Below are 22,257 nucleotides of genomic sequence, written 5' to 3' on the forward strand. Positions count from 1 at the left end.
GAAGGAAGCGTCTCTTCAGTTGGTCATCACTTTGTGTGTGTACGCCGGATTTATCTTTGCTGAAAGAGACTAAAAAAAGATTCTGGGTGAGAACAATCGCAGTTCATCTATTTAAAAGTATTTATTTTGGAGTCCTCCCTCACTTAACTTTAATTTATGTGTAGGTGATGCCAGAGGTGGTGCTGGACCCGTCCGGTACCGGCACACTGTACCTGTGTCGAACCAGTTCATTTTTGGGTCGCTGAAAACATATAATTTTTTTTAAAAGGGTGTGCTACGCCGTAGCTACACCATAGCTACGCCGTCGACCTGACGCAGAAGCATAAACTAGGCTTTAGTGAGAACTCGAGCTGCAGCGTTCTGTATCAGCTACAGCTTTCTGATTGACTTTTTACAGAGGCCTGTGAACACACCGTTACAGTAGTTAAGTCTACTGAAGATAAATGCATTGACAAGTTTCTCCAAATCCTGTTGAGACATAAGTCCTCTAACCCTTGATACATTCTTCTGGTGATAGTAGGCTGACTTTGTAATTGTCTTGATATGGTTGTTGAGGTTGAGGTCTGAATCCATAACTACACCTAGATTTCTGGCTTGGTTTGAGGTTTTCAACATCAGTGATTGAAGCTGAGCACTCACTTTCAGTCATTCATCCTCGGGATCAAAAACAATAACTTCTGTTTTATCTCTATTTAATTGAAGAAAATTCTGGCACATCCAGATGTTGATTTCTTCAACTCAATTAGCCAGCCCTTGTATGGGCTCATAGTCCCCTGGTGATATGGTTATGTAGATTTGTGTGTCATCTGCATAATTATGATAACACACTTTCTTGTTTTTCATAATCTGAGCCAGTGGAAGCATGAAGATGTTGAACAGAAGAGGCCCCAGTATTGAGCCTTGGGGAACACCACGTCATGCTAGTCAGCTCTGATGTGTAATTAGCTACTGACACAAAGTATTGTCGGTCCTTTAAGTAGGATTCAAACCAGCTAAGTGCTGCGCCAGAGAGTCCCACCCAGACTTTCAGTCTGTCTGGTAGTATGTCATGATCGACCGTGTCGAATGCAGCAGAAGAGGTTCAGTAATACTAAGACTGAAGTTCTGCCACTGTCTGTGTTTAAGTGGATGTCGTTGAAAACCTTAACAAGAGCAGTTTCAGTACTGTGGTGCTGACGAAAGCCGGACTGGAAGACATCAAAACTGTTATTTTCGGCCAAGAAGTTGTTCAGCTGTTGAAAAAACACTTTTTTCCCATTATTTTACTTAAAATGGGAGGTTTGATATTGGCCTATAGTTTTTCAATATTTCGGAGTCTAAACTAGCCTTCTTTAGGAGTGGTATAATAACTGCAATTTTTAGGGCTTGTGGGAAACCACCCGAGAGAAGGGATGTGTTTACAATCTGTAAAAGATCAGTGGTCATGCAGTGTCAAATGTTTTTGAAAAAGTGTGTTGGTAAAACATCCGAGCAGCAGTAGAAGGTTTTCAGGTGTTGTATAATGTCTTCTCGGCTTCTTAGGTTAATTGAATGAAATTGTGTCATGATATTTGAATGGATGCTATTTAAAGATGGCGACAACACATATCCTGTGGTTGGTGTGGAGGCAACCTTCATCTTAGTGGGTTCAATGCCATCAATAACATTTTCAACTTTAGAATTAAAGCCATCCACAAGCTCATTGACTGAGATGCAAGAGAGGGCTGGCGTGAAGGAGAACGTCTGAATAAATAGTTTACTGGTCTTTTCAGTGATGTAACGCTTTGTCACAACCTCGGTTTGGACATTTGTGTGCAGGGAGATTGTACTCTCAAAGAAAACAGAAATGATCAGAGTGCAACATCAGTCACAGTAACCTTGGAAATGTTCAGACCTTTGGTGATGATCAGGTCTAGAGTGTGTCCCTTGTTGTGGGTTGGACCTGTTACATAATGAGTCAGATCATAGTTATCAAGGACACCACACAGCTCCATAGAACAGAGAGGAAAGGGACCCGGATGAAGTATTGGGGGTGGAAGTAGGTGCTGGTGAGGGATGTCGAGACTCGTCCTCTCGGAGAGGGGGATCAATCCTTGATGGTGAGGCTGGAGACTCCTCCGCTTGGCTCTCTCTCTGGTTATCTCTTGTTTAGAAAAGAGAGCAAGGTGTTCATTATATTAGATGATGTGCAAAGCTGTCCAAGAAAACGTTCAGTCTAATTCTGATTTAAAGTCTTTCTCGCACTATTTAGTCCGCTAGAAATTCTGCAGCAGCGTTGTTTAGGAAAACATTGTGGATCTTGTTTGACAGCTCTGCAGCAAATACCATAAAAAGAAATGTTGCTCAAAACCCAAAGGAGAGAAAAAAAAATCTTTTTTTTTGTTCTTTTTTTCCACTTAATAGCCTGGAGAGTGAAGCGAGGGGTGACATCTGAAGACCCTCTGAGTGAGTCATGTCTTCGACTCTGATGGAAAAAGAGAGAATACAGAGAGCAGATGAACTCAAGACAGTCGGTTAAACAGAAGGAGAGAGGCAGAGGGCCAAGACGATACCTTTTCAGGCTATTGGGTCCAAAGATCAGATCGGGAACTTCTGTCTTTGAATTCCAACGAATACAGAAGCTCAGTCATAGAATATAAATTAGAAAGAGGAGGAAGCGCTTTTTGTGGCATTTCTTTTTAATTCACAAATCTTTGTATGAATCATCCTGACGGTTGTTTTACGGACAAGGTCGTACCTGGTGGGTCGGAGATAAACGTGTGAACAGCGCTCCCTTTGTAGCCTTTGACCTTCTGAAGGTTGGTCTACCGAAGGTGTCATCCACTTTTCTCCGAGGGCCGGAGACTGCGGGGGATTTTATTTAAGACTCATGATTGTATTTTTACTACTATACAATATGAATTTTTTTTTTTTTTACTAATAACACAAGTATTATTTAATTATAACTAGATGCCGAACTAGTGAGTTATTTTGCTAAGTGAACACAAGTTTGAGTTACTTTAAGTTCCTTCTTGAAGGCAAAGTTGGAACCATGCGGCAACGTTTCCAAAAAACAACAACATGGCAGTATATGTATTTCTCCTCAAGGGAAACAGCTAATCTCCCAAACTGTAGGGAGTTTGAAGCTTGAGAAACGTTCTCCATTCTCACCTCTGCTCACCTGGTCGGATCCTTGTCCATCGTGGGAGGTTTCAGGCGGCGTTCTGAAGCGCACTGACCCCTTCAATCTGCTGCTGTAACGGCTTTCTGCTTTCAGAATTTAATTCCAAATGTTTGATCCCGACTGCAGGGATTTGCTCTCGTTGGGGTTGAGGTCAGGTTCTTTCATACCAAACTGGGAAAGCCCTTCCTTTATGGCAGTGTGCACATTGAAGCGTTTTCATGTTGAAACAGGAAAAGTAAAAACAACTAGAAGCACACCAAAAATAATAAATCACTTTTAAACCAGGTGGCGCCAAAAAAAAAAGTGGAAAGGCCTGTTTATATACTCAAAGCACAGCAACCATCTCAGAATCTAAGACCAATAAAACAAATGTTGACAATTTTTTTTCGGTGGCCAAAGCTTTGAAATCTGACATGCGAAAGTTGCATTTACAGCTTCCAACGACACCTTTTTAAGACAAAACTTTCTAATTAATATGTGCTTTGAGTTTAGAGAGGAAGACAGAAAAAGGGAAAAATCCACAAACCACGATGCTTGAGTGGCACTGACGGGTGCAAAGTAATAAGAATAGAGATTTCCTTTTTCAGACGTCCAACAGCTTTTATGAGTTTGGTTGTACGGCGGCAGAGCTCTGTTATAATATGACTCTCCAGAGTCAGGAGTACGTCTGTGCTTCACCTCGAGAGCAGCAGAAAAACAGCCTGCCGTTGAACTTTTATGTTACCTACAATTTTTACCTCAAATAAAAAATAAACAAAAATGGTTCATAAACTGCTATAAAAGAACACTTTTTCTTTTAGACGATTAAGAGACGAATACCCCTCAAACCGGAGACTATCAGTCGGTCAGCTGTTCCTGAGCTCTTTCTAACTTTTCAATGAGCCACTTTCACCAAGCACAAAACTGAATGCCAAGTAGAGGGATGGGCATCATGAGGGTTGGATGAATACATTTATTTATACCGCCTGTATTCGGGTGAAAGAACAGGCCTCTCGATTTATTAAACATTGTAAACATGAGTTTATGTCTGAATCTTTTAGTTTCAGGTCTTCTTCAATACAGCATGATGATCATTTAGTAAAAGATGGTAATTTGGAGTCAAACAGACCATAAAGCAAGGTATGCTATAGGGCGGGCTACCAGGTAATTGACAGGTCTCTACCACAGACATATACAGCACAGCGTCTACGTCACTTCTTCTCAGTCCAAATATGGTCACTGATTGTACAAAATCAAGACAGCGACAGAAAAAAATGCCAAAATTATATTGTACACCAATCTAAATGAATGCTAATGTGCCTCCATATAATATATCATACTTTTTATAAGGTGATGTCAGTGTACAGAAAAAATATATCATGAACAATACAACCAAACGAATGTCCCTATATGATTCATATAGTATAATATACAATGAAGCAAAAATACACCAAATTATGTTGAGTTTCTTAAATTTCTAAAGAAACCTCTTGACATTGGCATTAATTAGATGCACCACACGTTATATAATCACTAAATAGGTCATTTTAAAAGCTGGTTTGCCTTAACACCAGAAGCAAATGCCAGCAGTTGAGATTTAATAAAAACGTAATTATGACTGTTGTGTAAACAGCGATCCAAATTAATCAGAGCACATGAGGCCAAAGCGGCTCTTAAACTACCACATGACTGGCTGCTGACAAACATTGCAGCAATAAAAAGGCTATTTTTTAAATTTATTTTGTATTATTGAGTTTGGCGCAGCATTAAAAACACACCAGGGCGACGTTACATAACTTCAGCAAACTTCCCAGATAAACATTAAGGGGAAGATTACACGTAGACATCGGCGACACGTGTCCGTTTATTCAGTCGATGTGTTTCTTCTTCCTCTGTCGGTGTTTCATTTATTTTGATAACACAACAAAGAAACAGCTACAGTAGCTTTTTTCTTTTTCTGGGATTTTTTGATGTCATTTTACAAAGGATAAACTGGTTTAATGAGACGGTTTTCCAGCACAGCTTCACTGTCTCTGACAGCGTTCATTGTCTGTTTCATCTTGAGCATCGACAGCAGTGGACGTCGGCCGCTGAATGTTCAACAACCACCAGAATCTACTTTTTAGTTACTAAAAGGACTTCTACGCTCCTCCTCGTGGAGGAAACCTCACATCCTTCCTTCTCCGTCCTGCGTTTATAACCAGCGGCTAATTACATCTCATGACTTCTGGTATGTGGAGGTGGTTTAAAAGGCAATGTGGAGCCACACGAAAAATAATAGGAATAGAAATAAAAGGATGCAGATGACGTCGGTCTCTGAGTCCCAAGTTGCAACTTCTTTTCAGTGACTTTTGTGACCAGCTAAACATGTTTCGTTTCCTGTGAAGTCTTCACAATAAGAGTCCACTGTTATGTTTTTGATGCTTACTCTTCCTCCCCGCGGTATCACGAGACCCTAACGCTTCTCGAAATCACGATACTTCTTTTATTGAAGAACGGCCGCTGACGAAGCAGATCCAATTCTGTGAGAAATTTAAATTTTTCTTCTGAATTTTTCAAAATACAAGTTCACACGAATATCTGCAATCAGTGCCTGGCCCGCTAATTCAATGACAAGCACATTTTTTTCCCCACACATTTAAAAAAAAAAAGTCCGCCAACAATTATTTTCAGTATTAGACTGCGTTAAGTCTGTGATGAACACATTTCTTGTAAAGTCCACCATTATTTTTGCTGCTCAAGAAGAATAGCTGCTAACAAAGCTTCGCTCATTCAACGTTAAAAGTCCCCCGACAATTTTTTTTTATTCAAAAGGTTTTTATTTTTAGCAGCAAAATCAGTACTAACTAAAAAGTAACCCTTCAGCATGTGGTCTGGCCAATCTCGGATCCAGACCTGACAGTTTGTGCGTCAGGCATTGATAACAAAAGCGTAACCACAACTTAAGTTCACCAAGATGAACTGAATAAGATGATTTGATGAAATCTGTAGCATCTCTGTTACGTCACCCCTGTAACATCCGTCACATGACCTGATGCCTCTGAATCGTCCGCCCTGTAAAAGCCATCAGAGTGACTTGAAGCCCCCGGAGCTGTTGGACTACACTGTGTTTATCTCCACCGTCTGCGCCACCGAGCAAAGTCCATCCGCCTCCTCATGTAAGATCAGCAGCTCTCCTACCGCCTGCTGCCCGTGGACCACAATGCACTGCTCCGTGCCCTCTGATATAACCACCTCCACCAGCTCCGGCCCCGACCCGGCAGGCAGCGAGCTCTCCGTGGACAGGCCGTCTGCGTGGACGTAAACAACATGCTGGATCTCACCCGCAGCCTCCTCGTCTCCTCCCGCCTCTTCTCTCGAGGTCTCAGTTTCTCTCCTCGCCTCCTTTTCCTCCCCTTTTCCCCGCCCCCTTTTCTGCCTCACTTGACCCTCCTCTTCCCCCCGAGGGAGCGAGCTCTTCTTGGGTCGGCCTCGGATCGGCTTCAGGTGCACCTCCTCCTCCTTCTCTTCGTGTTCTTTCTCCACCTCCTTCACCTCCTTGTGAGTTCCTCCCTCAGACCTGTGCTGCGCTTGGTGCCTCAGCAGACTTTGTCTTGCGGTGTATAAAGTGCCGCAGTGACAGCTGTACGGTTTCTCTGCCAGGTGGGACGACTTGATATGTCTCCGCAGCTTGGTGGCCAACGTGTAGCCTGAGAGGAAAAAATGATAAAAAATCTATTGCGATCATAAAAAAACAACAATCCCTAGAATATAATTATTTTTTGTTTATTTAAGAACTCAAAGACATCTTGGCAGTTTTCTTGATCGCAAGTTTAAAGTTGTAATTATTTCTTTATGTTGATTCATGCTTTTGGAGGAATTAGGAAAACATTTCTCTGTAAATTGTTGTATTTGTTTAAAATAATTTAGTTGTTCTAGAAGTAAATTAAAAATGTTGCAATGTGTTTGCTAAAAAAGGGGAAACAAATAAAAACAAATGGTACATACGTTTGTAAATAACCAACAATTTAAACACTTTACTGACACTTTCAATATTAGACTGCGAACATTTTTTAAAGGCTTTGTAATTTCCTAAAGAAGCTGGTCACTGTAGTTCTAAATTAACATAACTCAAACTCAGACTATTTTCTACGGTGGGTGATTTCATATTTGGTTCGCTTTAATACACACAATACTTTGATGACAATAAAAAATCTGTAGAATATTCTTCAAGCTAAATTCTTTGTAAACTGCCTTCACAATTCACTGTTCAAAATTCAAATTCTGTCATCATATTTAAAATAAATAAAAGGCCATTCTGTGCCCAGCAGTCAGTCAAGAGTCTCAAACAAGTTCATCAATAATGCAAAACAACTCAGCACAAAAGTTTTCTAAAAAGTTTTCAACCTCGTAATCGTCAGTTTGTCGTCAGCAGAACGAGAACATCTGCAGTCTGATGGAGACAAACGACGACAATTGTTCTTCTCGTCCCCGAGGGGCTTTTTTAGTGACAGAGTTTTCACTCCTTTGTTTCAGCTGAAGTCGGTCTATTTCAATCAAAAGAAATCACAAAATAATCTTTTTTCCATTCTTTGACAAAATAGATAAATCTCAACTGTGAGAGCTTTCTGCAAACAGCGTGACAAGACTTAATTATATTACTTTAACGGCACGTTAAGATCTCACACGAGGAATAGCTAATGATGTCATTCAGATTTGTTGATTTTCTCAGTTGTTTATGGAGTTGTTGGATGGCTGCTTTGTTTTTGAAAGGCAAAACGCCAACAAATGTGGATTGAAGCAGAATTTTAAAAAAGCACAGCGTTGGAGTCTGGTGAGCTGTGACTACCCTCGTGGAAATTAATACAGGTGCGCCTGGATTGACGAACATTGTGAATATTGATTGTTAATTTCTATCCACAAATCAATAGAAAGTCAGCATTATATTGTGAAAGCACAAATCAACACCATGATAATTTATCTGATCGTGATATTGAAAGATGGAGCTGCAGTTATCAATAGAGATTCAGCTCATTGTTTCAGTTGTTACGGTTCACAGATTTCCTGTTTCGTAAAAATGGATATTGGACTTACGTCATGATGACTGTCAAGTGGCCTAATAACTGGACGTGTTCTGGGGCAACACCGCGGCCACAAAATTAGTTAATGTGGGTTTTAAAGCAACTTTGAGAAGAATTTTAAAACTTTCTCCTGCTGCAACAAGCCCATGGCCCTGGTGCGGAGGGGGATTTGGCATCCTAAATGAGGAAGAGAGATTAAAGCCCTTTGGTCCTTGGCCAATTTCCTCCCTTGATATTTGACTTTTAAAATCAAGTTCTAACCTTTCCCGCAGACGGGGCAGCGGTGAGGTCTTTCTCCGGTGTGCAGCCTTTCATGGGACTTGAGGCTGTGCGGGTCCCTCAGGGATTTCCCACAGTAGCTGCAGAGGAAGCCTCCGCCCGTGTGGGAAAACATGTGCCGACAGAGGTCTGGTTTCTGGGAGAAGCTCTGGTCGCACTCGGCGCAAGGATACGGCTTCACCCCGTTGTGGGTCCTCAAATGAGACTCCAGGTTCCCTGAGAGACGGACAGTCGGACAGTTTTTAGAGACAGTCGGGAGTTCACACTTCTGTCGCTAACAATAACGTGTGAAAGACTTGGTTTTCTCACTAAATTGATGTTGTCACTTTGACTAATGAACACCTGAAAAATGTGGGAATTGATCACAGCAGGAGGCTGGATCCTCTCCAAAAACAATTTGTTTTGAAATATTTAAACAATCACGTGGATGAGCCCACATTCTGTTTTCTGTGTTTCACAATTAAAGGCATACTTTGACATTTAGTGGAAAATGTGTTTAATCTCTCCCTTAAAGGTCGGGGAGGTCTGTGTTTGCTGAAGAGGAAACAACAAGCTCTACCTTCCTTATTTAGATGTTAGTGTTTGCGTTCAGGAGATTTTATGACCAACAACAGCTCATATGATTAAATGTATAAAGACATCTTGACGACCTAATAATTACCTCGTAGCCCCGCTCTAAAGCCTTATGGTCTATTTGACTCGAAACAGATCATAATTTATAAATCAAGAGAGAAGTAGAGTCATTTATATAGACTTACATACCACCAGAGAAGTTGCCCCCTGGTGGCAACTAAAACATAGACTTCGATACAACTACAAGAGTCACCCCCTGGTGGTCAGGAGAGAGAATGCGGCTGTAAGACATGAAGCATCAGCTTCACTTGGGAGAAACGAAAGTTGCCACCTGGTATTAAGTCTGTTGTTTCTTTTATGTTACTTTTTCATGTTGTTTTTAAACTTTCTGCTGTTTCATTTAATAAGTCTGTTGGGAAATTTTTACGCTGCCATCTTGGCCAGGGCCCCTTGGTAAATGTAAATGTAAAATCTCAATGGGATTTCCCCTCCTAAATAAAGGTTAAATGAAACACAAACTTGCTCTCTCGTTCCAGTTTAGCTGAAATGATTCATGACTTCATACGTTCACGTCTGAGCGACTGGCCGGCCTTCAACAACAAACTGACCACATCAGCATCATCCAGGTCAGCACACCTGTCTAAGCGCCTGTTGCAGCTCCTCAGGGGCTCTGACATTACCTTTCTGACTGAAGCACTTCCCACAGTGCTGACAGACGTGAGGTTTCTCTCCCGTGTGGAGCTTCATGTGGTTCCTCAGAGAACCGGAGTTTGCCAGCAGCTTCGAGCAGACCGTACACTGCACCTGAGGGAGGGAAGAGGAAGAAAATAAATCAAAATGCAGCATGACGTTTTCTTTCTCTCTATCTGAATGCCTTAAGTTCAAACTGCTATTCCAGGAGAATAAAAGGAGAGACCTGCATGCAAATTTTAAGATGTTATGTGACAGATTTTTAAATTGGGCTGAGCAGTGCAGACAGAAACACAATCTGTGTTTAAAAGTCTGAAATAGACGCTGCAGTGAAGAGGCAGAAGCCATTTCAAAAGGCTCCTGATTTTCAGCAGAAAAAAAGGACACAAGTGAATAATTGATTAATTAGGTTGCTTACTGTCCTTATTAAAACAGCAATAACTGGAAAATGTCACCACACACACGAGTGAACGAGCACTTAAAAGTGAACCGGCTTTTTAGTTTTTGTAAGCACAAGTTATAATTTATTCGGTGTAACTCTCCAGAACTCACAGTGTATACTCGTAAGTGTGTTGAATGTGTTTCCTTCCTCATAAAACATTTATGGGGCTTCTTAAGGTTTTTGTTTCGAGTGTTGCTGTCGTCTTCTTTCATCCTTTAGAAAACTCTTCTATTCTATTATGTATAATATATATATATATATATATATATATATATATATATATATATATATATATATATATATATATATTACACGGTACAATTTATCAGACCCATACAGTACTGCATTAAATACTGTATTCTAGTGTATGTTCTATTTCTTTTCAATACTATGTATTACAGATATAACTATCTTTCCCCTTATAATAGCTTATATTCAATACTTAATCATAATTTGACATATCATATTATGTTAATGTTACAGATTTTAGGGCTTCAAATAACAACTAATTTATTATAAACCCTATGAATTATTAATGATACAATACATTTAACAAACAAACATTTAATTCTGGTTCATTGTACTTTGACAAACCGTCTCTGTGAATGTACAATGTGGCACAAAAACCCACTTCTCCTTTAAATAAAAAATATCACCACATTACAGCACACTTCCCCATTCGATCAAAAATGATAGAAAACATTTTATTTTGACTTAACAGCAGTTTTTTTTTTATTGCAGCGCAATAAATAAATAAAACGCATCATTTCAGCGACCACTTAAGTTTGAATTAGCTGGTTTGCCTCTTCATTGTTTTATTCACATTTATTCAACTAGTTTTAACTCACGTCTTATTATTATTGTATAGAATAATATATAAAGTATATTTGTATCTCTTAATCAGATTTAACTCACATATGTTCTTTGTGTCTGTTTGTTATATATCAAGTTTGATTTTCTTTCCCAGCATTGGGTTATTGCTCACATTGAGCAGCACATCCTCCTGTAATGAAACTCCATTTAAATAAAGTTGTGCTTGTTTTTTTATTAATATCATCGGCCTGCGGCACAATTTTAACAGACTTACTGAAGCTGCTGCCATTAGAACACGCACACAGAGAGTTTCTGTCAAAATCCAACACAACAAATGTCCCTGCTGCAGATCAACTAAGGTCTATCTTATCTAATGTTGCCGTTGCTCCCTCCACCTGTACATCAGAGGAATAGTTGAATAGAATCTGTAGATCTGTGAAAGCAGAAGCTCTGTGGCTTCGCTCAGAGGTCTGACCCTCCTTGGGGGAGGCGTAGCCTGCAGGTGAAGCAGGGTCATGCGTCCTTACCTTTGAAGGCTGAGAGTAAATCCTCCTGCTGCAGTGGAGAAGGCGGTGGATGCGCAGCGAGGGCCGGCGAGCGAACGCTTTGCCGCATTGCTCGCAGACATAGGGTTTCTCCCCAGTGTGCAGCACAAGGTGCTCCTTCAGGTCCCGCTTTAGACCGTAGGTCTTCTCGCATTGGGGGCAGGAGAACGGGCGCTCGCCGCGGTGACTCATCTGCAAATAACACCGTTATTATTACTGAGGGTAAGACGTGTTATTGCCGTACTGATGCTGTTGCTTTTCACTGCCATAAGTAGATTGCTACCCGAGAGGATGACTAAGCTTGTGGTCATCAAGGAGCACTGAGTAAATGAAAGAAAGAAAACACACACACACTGTTTTAAAAAAGCGACCGGTGACGTTTGTCTGAGCCATTTAGCTGTCAAGTCTTTGTTTGTTTGTTTTGAGGTTTCCTTTTCTGAGCAAAGAGGATCAAATCTTACAGACATCCGTTGGAAAAAAACAACAGATCTAGAGCAGCAGAGAAAGAGGGAGGAAATCCTCAAACATCATCTGACTATATCAGTAAAAATGTTGCCCAATTCATAACAAGGAATGTCAGAACGCAGATGGCAAACATGTCCATGGTAATTGCATTGACAACTTTATTTCTCCAATTGCAGAAGTATAATCCATATAAACAAAACCTGAGAAAGAAAGAAAATCTGGCGTTGTTTAATAATGGTTTGAATTCATATAGTGCTTTTCTGAATATTTAAAGATGCTTTACATCGGAATCATTCACACACTGATGAGAGGAGCCATCATGCAAGGTGCCACATCAGAACTATCTAACTGTTGTTGGGTTTTGTAGAACTGTAATAGTCTGGGGTGTGAATATTGGAATTGCACATGTATAATAAAGAATTGTTTAATGTCCATATTAAAATACAAGAGAGGAATATGCTAATTAATAAGGGATATTAATACGAAGGATATGTAATTGTATGCATAAGAAGGTCACTGTTTGTTTTTTATTAATTTATAATGATTCATGGAATGTATTGAAGCAAAATATATAGTGTTGATCAGGTCACTTGGAGTCTGTACTGGAGAGTCAGTGCGTTTACATGATGGCATTAATTCGAATCTTGCTTTAGTCGGACTATGCTCTCTTTCGGGGCAACTGCTGTTATCCGAATATACATGGCAGTGAATAAATCGAATCATTGGCCGAATGCATGTCATATCCGATACGACAGGTGGCGCTGTTTTCATTACATGGAGTGGTGATACAGCCATCTCCGCTTGACCTCTTCACTCTTCATAATGGAGAGAACCCCGCTAGCTTCGGTGGTTGTCGGGGAGCTAGCGGAGAGCAAACGGGGAACTAGCAGCAGCGCTAGCTGGCTACATCAGGGAGCTAGCAGAGACACCCACCGAAGGTACCTTCGGCTCGTAACCCGACTTTTACGTTTGTTTGTTTCTGCCGGCTGTGACAACTTATCGTCTCTTTCGACTTCCGGGTCACGACCTGGGAGGGAGGGAGGGAGGAAGCGGCGGGATCTTGAGCATGCGCACAAACGCATTGTCCAGTTCCGATCCGATTCAGCGTTTACATGCAGCGTTATTCGAATTATCAATCGAATTGAATCGAGTTATCCAGGGGTGTTAATCGGATCGTAGTCGGACCGCAGTTATTCGAATAAAGGTGTTTACATGAACAGGATAATTCGATTTTAGTCGGACTAAGCCAGTTATTCGAATCCATGGAACCGCACTGACAGAAGAGGTCATTTACACACAGATGGGGGTTTAGTGTCTACAGGAGAGCATTTGGTTTAAGGAACAAAGGGGACGACTGGACCACCTGTGGTCTGGGGAACTTCCTCCTGTTCTTATCAGGACAGGAGGGGGATTCGATTTGCATTTGAACTGCTGCAGAAGTGGGGAGACTTTACATGCATGGGGTTTCTGGAGGATGACTTTAGCTCAGAATAGAGAATTCCTGTTGCACTGTAACCTGTAGAACTGAATAACAAATTCCTTTTAGGTCAAATATGTTGTTAGCTAACACAGGAGGGCGGAGTGAGGACTTCAGGTACCGGAAAACAGGACCGTTATGAGCCAACTTCAAAACCTATGCCAAAGAGAGACTCCGCCCCTGTGGGACTCTTAGCCAATCGCGTGCCATAAATTTGAACCAACAACCAAGTGAATGAGTTGTGTTAAAACTGAAAAAGGAGCTTGGCTCGGGCTCTTTCCTTCGATGACGTCAAGAGACAACTAACTGCGTGCAGCCTCTAGTTCCGGCTGAGATCTAAAGGGCCTTGATCATGTATTGTATCCATCGAATTTTATCATCTCTTTTTATTAAATATTTTTATTATAACTTATTGATTCTGGTACTTCTTTCCTCACGACCACCTGGGATTTTTGGACATATTCTTTACTTTCATACTCTGTAGTCGCAGCTACGGGAGCAATTTTAGGGTTCAGTGTTTTGCTCAAGGACACATCAACCCTGGCTAGTGGGGCGGGGATCGAACCGCTGATCCTCTGATTGAAGGACGACGCCTGCTCAACACCATTGGAACCACATACCTGTTTCTTGTCAAACAGCAGTTCATTTTACAATGAAAATGTTCACATTAGATAAAAAGGTTTCAACTGATGCTCATGACTTTGGGAGAGTGGGTGACCATGAGTGGGAGAGGACTGACTGCGTGCGAGCCCAAGAGAACATCGAAAATATGCTTCATAAAGAGACGCTTATAAATATAGTCTATGAAATGGACAAAGTCATGAGGACATCCCCCAATGGTTTGTGGACTCGTGTTATATTGTTGTTGAGAAGTGCTTATACTTTTCTGGTAGAGACCTGTCAATCACCTTGTAGTCCCGCCCCAAAGCATCCCCTGCTTTATGGTTTGTTTGGATCCGTATAAAAAAAATCAATTGAACCTTTTGTTTTAACTCGTAAATAGATAATAAAATGAAAGCAGAGTAAAAAGCCATAGGCGATACAAAATAATCATAATGTAACGCAAATTTATCAAATAAAAAGAGAGCAAGTAAAAGTGAAACAGGATCACATTTAAATTGCCTTATAGGAAAAAAAAATTGAGCGTTGGATTGTTCTGCGAGCTCGTTAAAAACATGCAACAGCCGCACCATGATCTACTCCCTATACTCTTTGATAACGCCCCACACGAAAAGACAACAACACAGCAAATAAACGAGGAAAAACATGATATTAACTCTCAGATATCAATAAAACGTCTTCACAGCTTTTATACTGTACCTGATGGGCTCTGAAGCTTTCTGCAGAGGTGTAGCTCTTCCCACACTCTTGGCAGCTGAAGGGTTTCTCCTCCATGTGGCTGAATTGATGTTTCTTCAAGTGACCGATCTGGTAGAACTTCTTCCCACAGCTGGAGCACCTGTACCGCCTCTCTCTGATCTCCGGATCCCACGAAAGAGAAGCCTCGGTGTCATTGGGCCCCAAGATCTTCCCGGGGACCGCCTCTGTGAGGGACACGGCGGCGGCAGCGTTCTCCTCAGCAGAGCTCCGCCTCCGTCCCTCCTTCTGGTCGGGTCTGGCGGACGGTTGCTTCCCACGGCCGGTTGGGCAGTGAACGCGTCGCGGTTTAGCCGCCAGGCGGGAGCTGTAGCGAACGTGGGGCAACGTGGAGGGGCCCCCGGGGTCTTTATTTTCACCGTCTGTCTGTCTGTCTGCGGTAGCCGGGGCACCGCATGTCTGTCCTTCTGTTGCTGTGACACCGTCCGTGTGACTGTTCCGGGTTTTCTTGGCCCTCCGGTTCCTCAGGTGGTTGATTGGATAACCCGTCTTTGTGCATCTGTGCCGCACTTCCTCCTCTTCCTGTTTGTCAGCCGTCTTCTGAATGGTAGAAATGTCTGTTTCCTCTTCCACCTCAATATCTGTCCAACAAAGAAAATGAGAGTAAGAAATGGTTTGTTGATTTGAGGGATAACTTATCAGAAACTTAAATTTTTTTTTATATCAATTAATTAAAGTCACTTTTCATGAATAAAAGATGATCAGCATCCAGCTTCCAGCTTCTCAGATGTCAAGATTTGTTAATGTTCTAGGTTTTACATCTTCGTAAGCTTCGGTGTGTTTTGGACTCTTGGTGGGAGAAAAAAAGCAACTTGAGGACATGGCCTCGGGCTTTAAAAAAAATTGCATTCATACCCTTTTTTAATATAATTAAATGATTAATCCAAAACAATCATCAAAACTAATTCATTAGAATAAAAAAAATGGGGTTGCAGTCCAACAGAAAAAAAGTTGCATAAGAATAATTATTTGGTACGTTAGTTACTTACGAAGCTGGTGGTGAAAAATATTGTCTCATTTAAAGTACACGCTTTAAGACACACACACAGTTCAGCGTGAGCAGCTTTGGAGTCTGGGTTAATGTCAACACAAACTCGTTCTGTACATTCAAACTATGCATCTTTACCAACCATGATATCAAAATGCAACATAGTAACTGTCTGTTAAATCTGTGCGGTAATCAATGCAACATGTATCTCTGAATGTTTGTGAAATATGAAGTAAAGCAGAACAGAACTACAGTAATATTTCACTGAAGTAAATGTATTTAGTTTCCCTTCCTGATGGATTCGTGAACACTTATATTTATACACATAAAATTCATATTCATGTACAGTATTCTATCAATGTAACATCTTGCTATGCATTTCCATCTGTTTGCACTCTATTTAACTGCTAGTTTTAGTTTTGTTCCTTTATTATTTGAAATTCATTTGAGAAGCATCTCTTGTGTCCTCGTTATTGCAGTCCTCGCCTCTATTACAGCTCCCTTTTCTCCCGCGGAGTCTAATTGCTATTTGCAAGCATAACGACTTAATCCCCCTGAAGGGATCAATTGTTTCCTATCTCATTATCTTTCATTTAGTATTCGTTATTGTTTTGGAAAATGCTTTTGGGATTTATCGGCTGAAGCTCGTTTGAGATGAGCCAAAGTTTAATAAGAACCCCTCAGTGGAGACGCAGTCCGTTCTGCATGAAGGTCCGCCGTAATGTCCCATCAATCAGCACATGAATGCTGCTGAAGGATCAGCAGAGCACATTATTCCTGCATGACAATAAGATGATTTAGTTTTCTTCTTCCCGCCAGAATAATCATCTCCAGCTTTTGAGAGTATTTTTCTTCCTGGAGCTCTGGAACCAGACGGGCTGTTGGTGGTGTTAAAGATGAAGAGGTTCATCTGCTACGATCTTTGTGTTTACATGCAGCTCCTTTCCTTTCTCTATGACGAGGCTGTACTTAGACTACTTAGAGGTCTTTTGGTGGGGCAAAGTGGTTCCAGTGGAGTTAACGTCCCTGCAGCTCCTCCTGGTGGAGAGTGAGGGAAATTGAAGTGGATCGATGACGTTAATCTGGAGCCACACGCTGCCACAACTATATGAAGGGGTTCACAGATTGGTATTATTTACTTCATAAATTCGAGAGAATCACTTAGAATTCTTTAAAAAATAAGTAAGCACACATTTAGGTTGCCAGACTGTGAGAAGGGGAGGACGAGTTGGAATTTAAATTAAGTCACCATAAGCCAGACCAGTTGAGAACCACTGGTATAGATTGTGTGATAGGGGCAAAAGAAAATGCCCCAAAACTATAGTGCTATATATTTTAGGTTATATAAGTGAAACTTTTGGAGATGCTTGAAAAGGAATTATATATATTAAAAGTGTTAGAATGATAAAAACTGCAGGACAGCTTTTGACAAACAAAAGTGACAAAATGAAACCAATCCCATCGTCTCAATTCCAATATTAACTTCATTAATCCTCTGAGATTTCAGTGAGACTTCAGACCTCATGAATTAATCTCATTGGCTGATGAATCGAGAGTCATCGAGATCCGTCACCTGCGTGTCCGGTGGACTTGTTCTCTATGTCGAGTTCGTCAGTCCCCACCCCGTCATCTCCTCCGTACAGCAGCAGCTCCGTTCCTGGCCGGATATCTCGACACACACGCAGACACGCGTCCGCACACTGCGCTGCACAGGCGGACTGCGCAGACACGTTTTGCTGGGCTCGGCTTTGTGCCCGACAGGCAAACCTGGGAGGAAACGGACGCAAAAGGAGAGACATTAAACTGAGTGTAAGTGAGTGTAAATCCGACCCGGCGGCTCGAGTGAGGAGCTTTAAGGAGAACTCTCTAGAACCACACCATCTTCTCTCCGTAGTCTATTTACTGAAGATCATCCACTCTGTCATAGAGGTCTATAGAGGACCAGGACTACACTAAGACTGGTTCAGGAAAGGACCAGTTAAAAGTTCCTCAAAGTAACTTTAAAATAAATACATAAAACCAATCAATGTGTTGATCTGCTGTTTTTTTTAATTTTTTTTTTAAAAACCTTAAAAATCTCTAAAATCAGATAAAGAGGACAAAGCGCCTCAGTGAGTGAACTCACTTGAGCCACACGCCTCTTTGTAGTGAAGCTTCTTCTTTACTCGCTGCTATCTCCGTCAGCGCCTGCAAAACACAACATAGAAGTTTACAAATGTATGCTAACGCTGCATTATGAGGGCTTGTGTTCACAAATGAGCTTATGTTATACTTGGTGTGCTCATAAATGACACAAAAGACTTTCACTGAGTTGAGTTCTCAGGGCAAAAGAAAATGTAACTTCTTTGATCTCAAAGACTGACGGACAACAGGTCCAGCATATATATATATATATACTTAGCATTTTTCTTTGTATCACCATGGCTTGGAGGCGTAACCCTCATCATGTGTAAAGTATGGTTGTGACTGTTGTTTCATTGAATCTTGGGTCACAGACTGCTCTGAGTAGCTGCTGCTCACTTTTCCTTCTTGCAAGAATAAACAGACAAAAGACAACTTTGATTCACAGATTCCATTCCAGCCGACGTCAGTAAATCCCTGAAGGTTCAGGGTTTGAGGGTTTATGGTGGGGATTGGGCCGTTGACTATACAACCATAGGAGTCATTTTCCCGTATCTTCATTAATGTTCTTGCTTTTCTAAACGTCCCATCAATTTACCTTCTCTGCGTCTGTGTTGGTCAGGCGCGTTTTGAGTTCGGTGTTAGCCGTGGGGTCACTGTCTTGGCCGCGGTTCATCTGCCCGGGGTGACACTCGTAGGCCCACTCTGTGTCCCCGTCCCTCCCCAGCAGGGACCCGGACTCCAGCGAGCGGCCGACCCACCACAACCCCATCCTGCCCCTGCAAAGCTGTGAAGGCCCCACAGCGAAGCCGCGGGGAAGTAATGTGGAGAGCAACGAGGCCAGAGTGGACAGGACGCCGGAATCGAGACCGGCCATCGACCTGAACAGAAAAAACACAAAGCAGAGGTGAGTCAAAACATGGGGACCATAAGATCAAACAAAGACAAAACACATGTGTTACAAAGTGCCAAAAGGTCTTATACTCACGGTAACACCTTTAATTTAAAATGGCATTGCTTGCTTGTCAAAAAAGCAACTCTTAAAAAAAAAAAAAAATTCTAAATATATATGAGGAAAGATAAGGTTATATAAATAACTGCGTAAGATAGCACTGTTTTACAAGATAGTGTGAAGCCCACAAGTGTGTTTAAACGTGTGATAATATGGTTTACAAGGAGCCTTGTATATTTAAGAGGTATAATACTGTTCAAAATAACTAAAATGTTTTTATTCTGTATTCAAGTACAGTCTACCCTGTCGCAAGCAGGGGGCAGGGTGGTGTGTTATTCTGCTTGAGTTGAGCAGACTTTACGTCAGTAAAATGATTTGCGACCACAACGTCGTGAGTGACGTTTCCCCATTCTGTGAAGTTACAGCGCAGTGACCAGATGTGAAAAGTTGTGTTGTCATCTGTGTGTCCTGTTTGCAGGTGGGTGAGGAAAGAATGAATAGTGAATGAGTTTGTTGGGATGAAGAGACTGTGTTGGCGGCTAGTTAGCAAGGAGATGAAAATGCATATATGAGTGGGTTTGTGGGGGTGTCTCGGTTTGTTTGTCCGGTGTGCTGCGCGTGGGAAAAATGGTGCCTCAATGTCATGTTGTTGGCTCTGTGAATGTTTCTTGTGACATATTATTTAAAAATGTGAATTACTATTTGTGTTATTCCTCATGCTTGGAACAGGCTAAATAAATGGTACATTCTATGAAGTTACAGCGCAGTGACCAGATGTGAAAAGCCGTGTTGTCATCTGTGTGTCCTGTTTGCAGAATCATATCATCTGCACACTAGGTACCAGTCCTGTTACCTGTAACAATAGCAGACATGCACATGGAAAGGCTGACTCAAATTAATTTTGAATCTCAAATTAATTTTTAAAAAATTAGCTCTCTATATAAAATATAGTTTGTTTGTTAAAATTATTATCATTAAAATTAAAATGTTTTATACAAATCAAATGCTCTGTAAGATGGAAAGTATACACATTTAACTAACTAACTAACTATATATATATATATATATATATATATATATATATATATATATATATATATATATATATATATATAGACACTTAGTATACACACACACAATATCGTTCAAAAGTTTGGGGTCACTTAGAAATGTCCTTACTTTTAAAGTTTAGCACTGTTTTTTTCAATGAAGATAACATTAAAATTAATCAGAAATACTCTGTATACATTGTTAATTTGGCAAATAACTATTCTAGGTGGAATTGTCTGGTTAAATATCTACATAGGTGTACAGAGGCCCATTTCCAACAACTGGCACGCCAGTGTTCTATAGGTACATTGTGTTTGCTAGTTGCCTTAGAAGACTAATGGATGCTTAGAAAACCCTCGTGCAATTATGTTAGCACAGCTCTGCTGGTGAGAGAGGCTATAAAACTGTCTTTCCTTTAAACTAGTTGAGTATCTGGAGCGTTACATTTGTGGGTTCGATTATACTCTCAAAATGGAAAGAAAAAGAGAACTTTCATGTGAAACTTGCCTGTCTATTCTTGTTCTTAGAAACTACTTAACTAGATGGCTTTCTTGGAAAATGCTTTTCCATGCGAAAACTTGCGAACTTTGTCTGGGTGACCCCAAACGTTTTCGTCATGGTAAATGAAAGTGGTCTCCTTCATGAACGCAGGGAAACTGCATAAGTGACCACCAACATGGACGGACGCCTTGCGCTTTGTGCGTTAAGACTTACCAAAGACAACGGCTTCCGGTGCGACAGGAAACACGGTAACCGTGTTACATGCTTCCGACGTGCTGCATGTAATTTGGAGGTTGATCGGTTTTATTATCGCGCCACTTTAATTATTCTGAAGTAAACTCAGGGAAAGCCACTCGTTATCCAGCGAGAAAAAGGCACCAGCGGAAGTCCCCCCGTGTTTTGCGTCCAACCGGAAACGGAGTTTTTTGGTTCCGCAACACGTTCACGGACAATCAGGCACTGCAGTTAATAATAAACGCCACAGAGATTTATTAAATTGTTTGAGTTATTTACTCATGATAGTCACTGACATGAATGTTTATTTATTTGTATATGTGTTGAAAAATACCTGCAATTATTATTATCATCTTTATTTAATTTTGAAATTAAAGGATAAGCCATCTCGCTTCTGAGAGATGAGACATTTAAAAGAACATTTATAAAAGGACGTAAAATTAAGAAGAATAAAATACAACTTCAAAAGCAAAAATCTGAAAATCCCCCACACCAGAGACCTGCCCGGTTTTAATGCAACAACAAACAAGTACTTCACTAACCAAAAAAGAAGAGGATGTAAACTCTTTTTTCTGTTACTGCAAAAGAAGATCATGAACATTACAATGAAATTAGTTATTTGTGTATGAAGTAAATAAAGAGAAGTGTAAGCATTTATTTTTGTTTCAAAAAACTTAAAATAAACACCACAAATAAAATAAAAAAAAGAAAGCTCACAGGTTTTTTTTAGACTCTTGAGCTAAAGTTTTTATTTTACAGCAACCTGTTTGTTGTAAGATCCAGAGATATCAAGGTAACTTCTGATCACAAAACAGCAAAGGGTAGACGTTATGTTGTATTAACTGAAGTTTAATTTGTGGGTGCTGATTTCATATTAACAATATAGAGAAGGCACATAATGACGTCATGCAGATGGTAGCGGCAGCAACCTGTCAATCACCTTGTAGCCTGGACCTTAAGCATACTCTGCTTTATGGTCTGTTTGACTGACCATAATTTACTAAATAAACATCATGCAGCTGGTGACAGAATAATATGAAGTGGGCACAGCCCCCTAAATAGAAAAACGACACAGAACAAGTGCACAAATGAAGGCAGTAAAAGATGTCAACAACAGGCATTTCACACTGTAGTGTGTTACAGTGAGGCTACTTCCTCTGAGGTTACAAACATGAAATAGACAACGGGTTATTTTTACTGATAGATACACTATGCACTGCACAGTGTCGTCGCAGGAGAAGAAAAAAGACTCAAAAAAGTCAACATGACAAATTAAGGGGTAATAGGCGGTTCCACTTCATCCTCTGCAGATTAAACTTGAGCAACTGGAGCTAGAAGAAGTTTGCTCAGCCCGACTGTGTCGCTGACACTGCTGTAGCCTCGTCACATGACTCTCTCTTGTATTGAGGTGGACCACAATGGGACCACTCAAAGACAAAGGGGAAATAATGATTTGATCCTGTTTGAATTGTCTCATAAATTACATATAAGACTATAAAAAAATCTGGTGAGATAACGTTACGTGTGTGTGGAACATAGATAACTTAGCTAGCAAGCTAGCAACCATAA

General features: G+C 40.8%; 1 protein-coding gene across 2 annotated transcripts; it reads right to left on the reverse strand.

Moving 5' to 3' along the window:
• Positions 1-4,092: 4,092 nt before the first annotated feature.
• LOC137786103 (zinc finger protein 408-like) lies at positions 4,093-20,832 on the reverse strand. 2 transcript variants are annotated; one of them, XM_068577767.1, is made up of 9 exons: positions 20,668-20,832; positions 18,550-18,832; positions 17,956-18,017; positions 17,404-17,597; positions 14,786-15,423; positions 11,506-11,715; positions 9,714-9,837; positions 8,443-8,676; positions 4,093-6,810 (listed from the first exon to the last, which is right to left on the reverse strand). In XM_068577767.1, exons 2-9 carry the CDS (start codon positions 18,826-18,828, stop codon positions 6,221-6,223), a joined length of 2,331 nt encoding a protein of 776 aa, XP_068433868.1. In that variant the 5' UTR covers positions 18,829-18,832; positions 20,668-20,832; the 3' UTR covers positions 4,093-6,220. The 2 variants fall into 2 exon arrangements, with proteins under 2 accessions (XP_068433868.1, XP_068433876.1); XM_068577775.1 differs by lacking the exon at positions 20,668-20,832 and adding an exon at positions 18,940-18,999.
• Positions 20,833-22,257: the final 1,425 nt, after the last annotated feature.

Source organism: Clinocottus analis, unplaced genomic scaffold (assembly GCF_023055335.1).
Source record: "Clinocottus analis isolate CAN_PGR_092001 unplaced genomic scaffold, fCliAna1.0.p SCAF_1, whole genome shotgun sequence".
NCBI classification, from domain to species: domain Eukaryota; kingdom Metazoa; phylum Chordata; class Actinopteri; order Perciformes; family Cottidae; genus Clinocottus; species Clinocottus analis.

What these genes read in the sequence shown, in the direction of transcription:
- LOC137786103 (XM_068577767.1), bottom strand. Translation starts at nt 18,828, where the DNA reads ATGGCCGGTCTCGATTCCGGCGTCCTGTCCACTCTGGCCTCGTTGCTC. An exon ending in TTTACTCTCAGCCTTCAAAG is followed by an intron (nt 9,838 to 11,505) that starts GTAAGGACGCAT and finishes TCCCTCCCTCAG; the next exon opens with GTGCAGTGTACGGTCTGCTC. An exon ending in CTGCCCCGTCTGCGGGAAAG is followed by an intron (nt 6,811 to 8,442) that starts GTTAGAACTTGA and finishes TTTTCCTCTCAG; the next exon opens with GCTACACGTTGGCCACCAAG.